This window comes from Oncorhynchus tshawytscha, linkage group LG22, assembly GCF_018296145.1.
Source record: "Oncorhynchus tshawytscha isolate Ot180627B linkage group LG22, Otsh_v2.0, whole genome shotgun sequence".
Classification (NCBI taxonomy): Eukaryota; Metazoa; Chordata; class Actinopteri; order Salmoniformes; family Salmonidae; genus Oncorhynchus; species Oncorhynchus tshawytscha.
Genome location: NC_056450.1, coordinates 8260477 through 8270430, shown reverse-complemented (window position 1 = coordinate 8270430; position 9954 = coordinate 8260477). Strand labels below are relative to the sequence as shown.

The 9954-nt window shown below is 42.9% G+C and overlaps 1 protein-coding gene across 1 annotated transcript; it reads left to right on the top strand.

The window, feature by feature from the left end:
• Nucleotides 1-40: 40 nt before the first annotated feature.
• On the top strand, nt 41-8206 carry ribc1 (RIB43A domain with coiled-coils 1). Its single transcript, XM_024383913.2, has 8 exons — nt 41-289; nt 371-591; nt 705-928; nt 1409-1523; nt 1784-1902; nt 7033-7275; nt 7574-7740; nt 8031-8206. The coding sequence occupies exons 2-8, from the start codon at nt 393-395 to the stop codon at nt 8110-8112; spliced, it is 1149 nt and encodes a 382-aa protein (XP_024239681.1). The 5' UTR covers nt 41-289; nt 371-392; the 3' UTR covers nt 8113-8206.
• The last annotated feature ends 1748 nt before the right edge of the window (nt 8207-9954 follow it).

The following is a 9954-nucleotide window of genomic DNA, read 5'->3' as shown; positions in this document are numbered from 1 at the left end:
CGTAAGTGAATTAGTTCTCGCGAGATGTTGTTGCTACAATGTATCCAAAGCGCCACAATGCTACTGTTTATTTCTCACATTTAACAAAATGGCATTTGTAATCGAATGTATTCACACTCACTGGTGTCATTATTATTACCGTGAAACTGATAGGGTCAATCTTGTCATCGAGATACTTTTTTTGTTGCACATTTAGTTCACTGGTGTTGTCATGGTGATTTGTGTCGACTAAACAAAAGGCGAGTGAAGAAGGTGACCTTTGAATGATGATAGTTGCACCTGTTTTGTGGTAGGTTCTCATATTATTAGGAATATTTAATCGCCAAAGCAACAAAATCATTATCTTGTTCAACTTTTATGCCTACTATAGATACACCAGACCTAGAAGAGGCATGTATAAAGTGGATTTGCCGGTGGACAACTCCGCGGATGTGGCAGTGGAACGCCGACGGGCCGCAGAGGCTGCGCGCCAGGCTCGCATTTTCAACACCAGACACCGAGTGATGGGTCTGGATCTCAAAGCACTGGAGCAACAGGTGGCGGAGAACAAAGAACGGGAGGAGATGGCGGGTCAGAGAGAGAGGGCTTTCGGTAAGCACAAGGCAAGGGGACAAGTTTAAGTTTTAGAGGAGGAACTTCGGAAGAACCAAATTTGAAAGCATTTTACCATACATTGCCTATGTGTGTTATTGTTTTTTTCTCAGACATGTTGAGAGTGACTCAAGATGAAGTGTTGATGAAACAGCAGCAGGAGGAAGAGGAGAGGAGAGCAGAGTTAAACAGAGACCTCATCCAGTACCGGGCCATCCGACAGCGGGCAGAAGACACCCGGGATGCTGATCTCAATGTTCACCTGCAGGGGGCGCTCGGGTTGTCCATTCCCATCCCAGAGTCTGAGCTGGGACCTGCCAGTATGCAAGTGTTCCAGGTATCACAGATGACACTATTATAAGCAACAAGATATCAGAGTGTTAGCATGTTGAAATGAATGAAGATTTTAGCACATTTTCTTTAAAAATCAGGACATAGTGTTAAGGTATGTATGTATGTAAATATGTATGTATGTAATGTATGTTGAAATGAATGAATAATGCAAATGTATATCTATGTATGTATGTATGGATTTGTATGCACATTTTCTTTAAAAATATTTTACTTATTTATTGATTGTGTGTTTTCATGGACATACTGTATTGTATGTATGTATGTATATGTATGTATGTATGTATGTATGTATGTATGTATGTATGTATGTATGTATGTATGTATGTATGTATGTATGTATGTATGTATGTATATGTATGTATGTATGTATGTATGTATGTATGTATGTATGTATGTATGTATGTATGTATGTATGTATGTGTGTGTCTTTTTCTTCTGCTTCTGTTTTGTATGCTGTACTCAGGGAGAAGGCATTGGGGACAATGACAAGAGGAGAGCTCAGATGGAGCAGACAGAGAGAGCACTACGAGCACAGAGAGAACAGAGTGAGAAACTACAGAAGGAGAATAAACTCAAAGGTGAAACAGACACACAGCTATCATACACACTATGCACAACTGCACTGTACACACCTACACTGCACATCACCCGCACAAATAACACAACCCGCTCTCATATGCATAACTGCACTCTAAACATTAGCATCTCCCATCAACGGCTCCTAAGAATACGCACTGTGACCGCGGGAGTGTATGAGTGGTGTGTGTGCAGGATGACGAGGCATTTGGATGATTTAAGGACACTACCTAAACTAAATGTGTGTGTGTGTGTGTGGCAGAGCTACTGAAAGGCAAGGAGCTGGTACAGCAGGACCTGAGGGCTGTTCAGTTAGACGCTCTGGAAGAGGAGTGTAAGAGGGCTGGCCGCATCGCTCTCAACAACTACAACCATGCTCAGGTACACATCGTCTCACACACGCCACCAGCCAAGGATGCACTGATGAGACTGTGAGCTGTGACATGACATGTACTCAGACAGTGTATCTTTTTTTTTTTTAATTACAAAGCTAATTGAAGACATTAAGCGATGCGTACACACTCACTCAGGGGAGATGACAAGCACATTGGAGGCGCTAAGAAACCTGCACGGGGCGTAAACTGCTTTGTGCTCACACACGACTACACAAACTGCTTTGATGTATGCGTTGGCAGATAGTCTCCTTTCTAAAAATGCTTTTTTCCCTCGTCTCATTTGCCTTGACTGACTTGATATGAATAGATTCTCCCCAGTGCGAGGCATCATTATAAACGGTTCTGGTCACACTGGTTTTCATGTCAATGTGGTTTGTATTCAGGTTTTTATTTATCACTTTGGTACTATTTTCAGAAGTATGTGGTACATTTTCACAACTCTTAAGCACAAAACTACAAACTGGTCACACTTGTAACGGAGCCTGTTTTTCATTCAAAACCTGTCATTGTGCATTCATTTGGATTGTAAAACATCTCTCACCACACAACCATTGATTCAAAATATAAGTTTATTGTGAAATGTAATGAGAACATTGGTTTAATCACTAAAACACAACATAATGATATCTTTTCAATTGAGTCATTTTACATACCAGTTAATCCAATAGCAAAACAATTCAAGATATGCGTTTCAAATCACCCTTAGAAGTGCTGAAAGTAATATGCTACAGAACTGTAAATTACAGTTTTCACATGAGGCAATATACACTTCTATTACCCAACAAAATTGACAGAAAATCTATCATTTCCATAGTATTTTTCCAATGTGTAATCAAAGGTGTGATCAATGATGACATCCTCTACAGTCAATCATGCAAAGAAATATATATTTTTCAAATATATTTGCAAAAAAGGTATACTGTCTTTAATCAAATGTAAGAAATGAAATGAACCTAATTAAAAGAATGAAAATAAAACAATGTTTAGCACGCATTCATTTGCATCACGCCTGTCTTAAGCATTTGGCCATAAATTCTCATCCACATCACAGTGAATGTCATTGTTCATGCACCGCGGGAATAACCTTTTGGCATGGAGAATCCAAGCTTGACATGGGTCTGCATTGATGTCGTCGCATGTCTCATCCATGGCCAGGAGAGTAGCGCGCTCATGGGGATGGCGATCCACCTCCATGCTGAATAAAATCAATAGGGATGAGGAAAGGAGAGTATGGGGGCAGGTATAGGGTCACGAATCGGGGATGGGCCCGAAACCATGCCTAAACCACCTCTGCATGGTGGAACCTGACATAGTCCCACACAATGACATGGGTGACCCCTTCACCTTGACAGGCCTGCTCAATTTCATTGAGAAACACACTGAGGTGAGCAGCGTTGTAGGGTCCAAGTAACGGCCTACGTCCTACCACACCATCTTCAGAGATAGCTGCGGACATGGAGATGTTTCCCCCACGTTGTCCAGGCATTTGGACGGTCGCCCGTTGGCCGATGAGGTTTGGCCAGATTGAAGCCTGCTTCATCAATAAAGACATACTTGTGATGGTACACAGCAGCATCAAGTAAAATCACCCACTAAATATATATTTTGGTTAGTTATTTTTTTTTACATATTGTGAAGTAGCATGCACATTAATAGGAACAGTAATACACTATATAGTGCTGTACCTGAAGATTCTCTGCCCACAGTCGTTTCACCCGGTCGTTGTTTCTATCATAAGGTACCAGGTAAATGTGTTTCATAGATATCTGGTGCCTCTTCAAAAGGCAGGTGATTGTTGGTAGGCTGATGGATGCCACATTGGCAAAGGTGTCATCGTTCTCCTCAATGGCCTGCTTTATTTTGTACAGCCTTATGTCATTCCTGGCCCTCGCCGTTTCCACCACGGCCCACTCCTGCTGGTCGGTCAGCACACAGCCACGGGCACCACCATGGGGTGTTCTGTCAATTCTGCGGGTAGAACAGAGTCTACTGTCAGTAGATCATACTGTAAGAATACTGGGTCATGTGTTGTGAATTGACATGCATTACAATGTAATTGACTGTTAATGTCATGGTAAAGCATAGTGCATATCCTGCAGACTTACCAGTTTTTTTGGCGAAATGTTCTCATGATCGAATTGACAGTTGATCTTTTCATATTGCGGTGAAAAGAGTCTGGCAGCCTCTGCCATGGCAAGGCCTCCGTTTACCACGTGCGTCCCTCACTCTGATGTCCACCTCTTTGACCTCTGACGGGGCCCATGCTCACCTCTCTGACGGGCCCCCTGGTCCATGAGCTCTTTGGTTTCTTCCTCTCCCTTGCTGTCTATCCTGCTCCATATTGAAAGACCTTGCAAGTGTTTTTAATATGGTGACCACTATGTGAACTCCATAAGCAATAACGACTAGTCGTTATGTATGGTTATCATGTATCATACATGTCATTTAGATGTTTCTACTTTACAAAGACACCTTCTATCGGTTGTTCTCAAAATCCTTTTATAGTAGACAGACCAGTTTAAAATCTCTAGGTTTACCAAACGGTTAAGTGATCAACCATTGGATTAAGTGACGGTCAAATGTATTTTTAAACAAATGAGAAGAGAATCATATGAAAAGTATTGTGAGCATTGCATTGTGACAGGTGTTTCTAGGTGAAACACTGATTAGGTTTGGTGAAAAAGTTACTGTGTGATTTTGTGTGTGGTACTTAAGTCAATTGAAACGGTGCTTGAAGTTGGGGGGGGGGACAGCCTTTTTGGATGGTCGGTTTAGATTTCTGTACAAAGAGTTGTGAAATGTTACCACATACTTGTGAAAATAGTACCGAAGCGATAAAGAAAACTGTAATAACCCTTTATAGCTTAGCTACACTACAGAACGACAGTGTGCTTCAGAAAGAGATATTTCTAGAGCCCTTTTAGCAGGTAGCCTCTTAGGAGGTAATTGACTGGCTCCAGATAGACATGAATGCCCTTGCTCTCTCTAGGATCAAATTAACCCTAACCAAAACAATTAGGTTGAAGAGTAAAGGTCAGATTCAATCTGTATCGAGGAAGTACAGCACTATAGCGTGATTGAAATGTAAAGGTCATTTCCGATTGAGCTGACATATGTTTACCGTGAATGCGGCCTCCGTAAAACGCAGGAACATTGCCTTTAAGTTTCAGTCGCGCTATAGTGCTGAACTTCCACGATACAGAATTAATCAAGTCCTAAATATACACTGAGTGTACAAGACATTCCTAATATATACCCCCTTTTGCCCTCAGAACAGCCTCAATTCGTCAGGGCATGGACTCTATAAGTTGTCGAAAGCGTTCCACAGGGATGCTGGCCCATGTTGACTCTAATGCTTCCCACAAGTTGTGTCAAGTTGGCTGGATGTCCTCTGGGTGGTGGACCATCCTTGATAGGCACGGGAAACTGTTGAGTGTGAAAAACCCAGTAACATTTTGTTACTAAAATGGATTAAATAGTTGTTTTTCATCATCAATCTACACGCAATACCTCGTAATGACAAAGCAAAAACATTTTTTTAGTTAAAAAAAAAAAAAATCACATTTACATAAGTATTCATACCATTTACTCCAGTACTTTGTTGAAGCACATTTGGCAGTGATTACAGCCTCGAGTCTTCTTGGTTATGACGCCACAAGCTTGGCCCACCTGTATTCGAGGAGTTTCTCCCATTCTTCTTTGCAGATCCTCTCAAGCTCTGTCAGATTGGATGGGGAGCATCACTGCACAGCTATTTTCAGGTCTCTCCAGAGATATTTGATCAGCTGGGCCACTAAGGGACATTCAGAGACTTGTCCTGAAGCCACTCCTGCGTTGTTTTGGCTGTGTGCTTAGGGTCGTTGTCCTGTTGGAAGGTGGACCTTCACCCCCAGTCTGAGGTCTTGAGCGCTCTGGAGCACGTTTTCATCATGGATCTCTCTGTACTTTGCTCCGTTCATCTTTCCCTCAATCCTGACTAGTCTCCCAGTCCCTGCCGCTGAAAAACATCCCCACAGCATGATGCTGCCAACACCATGCTTCACCATAGAGAAGGTGCCAGGTTTCCTCCAGACATGACGCTTGGCATCCAGGCCAAAGAGTTCAATCTTGGTTTCATCAGACCAGAGAATCTTGTTTCTCATGGTCGGAGAGTCCTTCAGGTGCCTTTTGGCAAACTCCAAGCGGGCTGCCATGTGCCTTTTACTGAAGAGTGGCTTCCGTCTGGCCATTCTACCATAAAAGCCTGTTTGGTGGAGTGCTGCAGAGATGGTTGTCCTTCTGGAAGGCTCTCCCATCTCCACAGAGAAACTCTGGAGCTCTGTTAGAGTGGCCATCGGGTTCTTGGTCACCTCCCTGACCAAGGCCCTTCTCAGTTTGGCCGGGCGGCCAGCTCTTGGAAGAGTGTCAGTGGTTCCAAACTTCTTCGATTTAAGAATGATGGAGGCCACTGTGTTCTTGGGGACCTGCAATGCTGCAGACATTTTTTTGTATCATTTCCCAGATCTGTGCCTCGACACAATCCTGTTTCGGAGCACTACGGACAATTCCTTCGACCTCATGGCTTGGTTTTTGCTCTGACATGCACTGTCAACTGTGGGACCTTATATAAACAGGTGTTTGCCTTGCCAAATCATGTCCAATCAATTGAATTTACCACACGAGAAATCCAATCAAGCGGTAGAAACATCTCAAGGATGATCAATGGAAACAGGATGCACCTGAGCTCAATTTCAAGTTTCATAGCAAAGGGTCTGAATACTTATGTAAATAAGGTATCTGTTTTTTATTTTTAATACATTTGCAAAAACTTTTTTTTTTTTTTTTTACTGTTTTTCACTTTGTCATTATGGGGCATTGTGTGTAGATTGATGAGGATTATATATATTTTTTAAAATCAATTTTAATGTAAGGCTGTAACACAACAAAATGTGGGAAAGGTCAGGGGTTCTGAAAACGTACCGAATGCACTGTATCAGTGGTTGGGTGCAACTTCTACTTACTCCCCAGATCTTGTGACAGTGACCCTTAACTCTCTCGTCTCTTAGGAGGTCATGGAACCTTTTGGTCTAACTTCTGACCCTTGAACTCTAAACCTATCTATGACCCCCACCCACAGGCTGCAGAGTGTGTAGAGAAAGAGAGGAAGGAGCGCATGTGGAAGGAGGGCAAGGAGATGGCGGAGGTGTGGCACATGGTGACATCAGACATCCTAACGGAATGTCCCAAGGCTGCAGAGAGACAAGTAGACGGAGGCCCAGTGGGCGGGCCCAGGGTGCTGACGGACAGGTGGAGGGGGATGAGCCCCGTTCAGCTGAGCGCTATCCGCAGGCAGAGAGAGGAACAGCGCCTAGAGGGAAAGGTAATGATAACCTCGTGAACGACTTTAATTCTAGTGCAAATCTTTTGCAAACCTTCCATTGACACCAATACATATTTTAAAGTCAAATCAGTTCCAAATCTGCATTCAGCTTAAAGACAACATATTCGTTCATGATTGTTGCGATTATATAAATAAGATTGTTTTATCTCTATGGTTTTGATAGGCAATCACTATTGTTGATTGCTTATTGAAGAAGCAATCTCATCATGAACCTCTCCTTCGATCTTCACCCTCTGGCTTCTGATCATATTTCCACAATTTTCTCAAATCATTTTAGAGGCTGAGGGAGATTGAGAGGCAGAGAGACGCTGCCTGGGACTTCCAGCGCATGGTGCAGACCCGAGAGGATGACGAGGAGGAGAGGAAAGCGATGGAGCTGAAGAAGGAGAAGAGGATGGAGATGGACCGATACAATGAACAGCTGGCCAGAGAGCAGCGCGAACAGTAAGCACACAAACCACACTCAGACACATCAATCTTTACATTCTTTCCTTACAGATACTGGGTGAGACACATCATGGCACATAACCACACAAACCACACTCAGACACATCAATCTTTACATTCTTTCCTTACAGATACTGGGTGAGACACATCATGGCACATAACCACACAAACACTTTACTGTCAAAGTATAAACAGATACTATACACAGTGAAAGAACATAAAAATAGACATTTTAATTGTAAAACAGACATTGACAGTGTATTTTTTCTCCGTCTCGTCTCCACCAGTCAGCAGTTCCTGTCCAAGACGCTGTACACCAACAGACCCACGGCCCAGTACTTTACTCAGTTCAGCAGCAGCTCACGCTGAGATGACCAACACAAACTCACCGCACAATACTGGATCTCAGATTTAGACGATGTGCACAACACAACAAGCAAATAAAGTTGATGATATAGTCATACTTTACATGTTTTTTGGTCTTTTTATACCTAGAATTTAGTCACTAGGTCAAATGTTGCAGTCTTCTGCAACTTATCTCAGGAGTATTTTAAGTATATACTGGACACCGTGACTGTCTATCTAGCTGTTCTTTTATGTTTCATGCACAGTAGGGATTCATATCTAATTTCTCTGATCTTTTGAGGATAAAACGTGCACGTCACCATCTTTAGACATCGACGCTATGAGTGATTCTAATGATGACACAACGAGGGCCGCCTCTTTTGGTTCCGATTAGTCCAAGGTTCTTTATTTAATTCACTGTCACATATTTAGTTACAAGTGGCTGATTCATAATGCAGATCGTTACAATGTCATTGGACCCATAACATATAGTACAACACCACTCCACACAGTGACCCCCTCCCTAACCAATCAACCCGCTCCACTTCCGTCTCAACCAATTAGCAGGAACACACTAGCCCGGTCACAGATCTGGTTAGGCTGTCCTGCCAACTCCTATGACTTTAGCATGATATCGACCATAGGAGTTGGCCATACAGCACAAACAGATCTGGGATCAGACTACCAATACACTACAGTACCCTCCAATCCCCCAGTTCCATTGTGCTAATGGGACCCCAAACACACCACACAGAGGGACTCGGTCTCCCCTCAGGCAGTGAAATACACAGTATCCGTCCCCTCCCTCCATCCCTCCCTCCTATCCCTCCACCACGACTGTAAATTCATACATTTAGTACCCTAATGAAGCTGATGCTGTCATTCTCTTCTATATGCAATTAAAATTCACTTTTCATTTTGAATTTATGTTGTAAGTATAAAAGAAAACATGGAAATGAAAGTAACAGAGGGGAAAGTAAGAAATGCTAGCACTAGACCTGGCTTAGACGATCCCCTCACTGACCACATGGAAAATCAAAAGCAGAGATAGCTAGAAAGGCAGGCAGTAGAGTGAGTATCTGTTTGTTCAGTAGTTCACTTATTCCCCAACTCATTCATTCAAAGCTAATCACTTGCCCTGACACTACTGACGTCACACCATGACAAGCACAGATGGTTAGCAGCGAGATAGGCTATGTCTGAAATGGCACTCTGTAGTGCACTACTTATGACCAGGGCCCATAGTGCTATCCCTGAACACCGGGCCCATATGGCTCGGGTCATAAGTAGTGCACTACACAGGGAATAACGATGCCATTTGAGACACAATCCATAGTCATGAGAGAATAATTGGCATATTATTTCATTTTATCATTAATATTATTCTGTATGAAAATAGATTTCTGAAATTGATTTTTTTTGTTGTTGTCCTGAGTGTGTCTGTAACAGCAAACTACAGGGAGCTGAGCTCACTCAAACCTCTCATTAGGTCAGACTCACTGGCTGCGTCTGAATTGGCACGCTATTCCCTATATAGTGTACACATCCACTGTGTGAGGAATAGGGTGCCAATGCGGATGCACCGATTGCCTTTCTGCCAAGCCAGAGACGATCCCTTTTCTCTATCCCATTTCCCTGGGACTCACTGTAAATTAACAGTGGATGATAGCTTGGCTTGCAGTAGGACCTGGGTTCAAATAGTGTTTGTTTTTTTCTCAACTACTTAAGCTGTGCTTCTGGCACAATGGACCCAATAGAGTGGCCCCAAAAGTGCAAACTGTTGTCTCCGCCCATCTTGCAATCCAGGCAGGCTCAATCAAACTCTCCTCTGAAAGAAAATGAAACTTATTTGAACCCGGGTCTGTC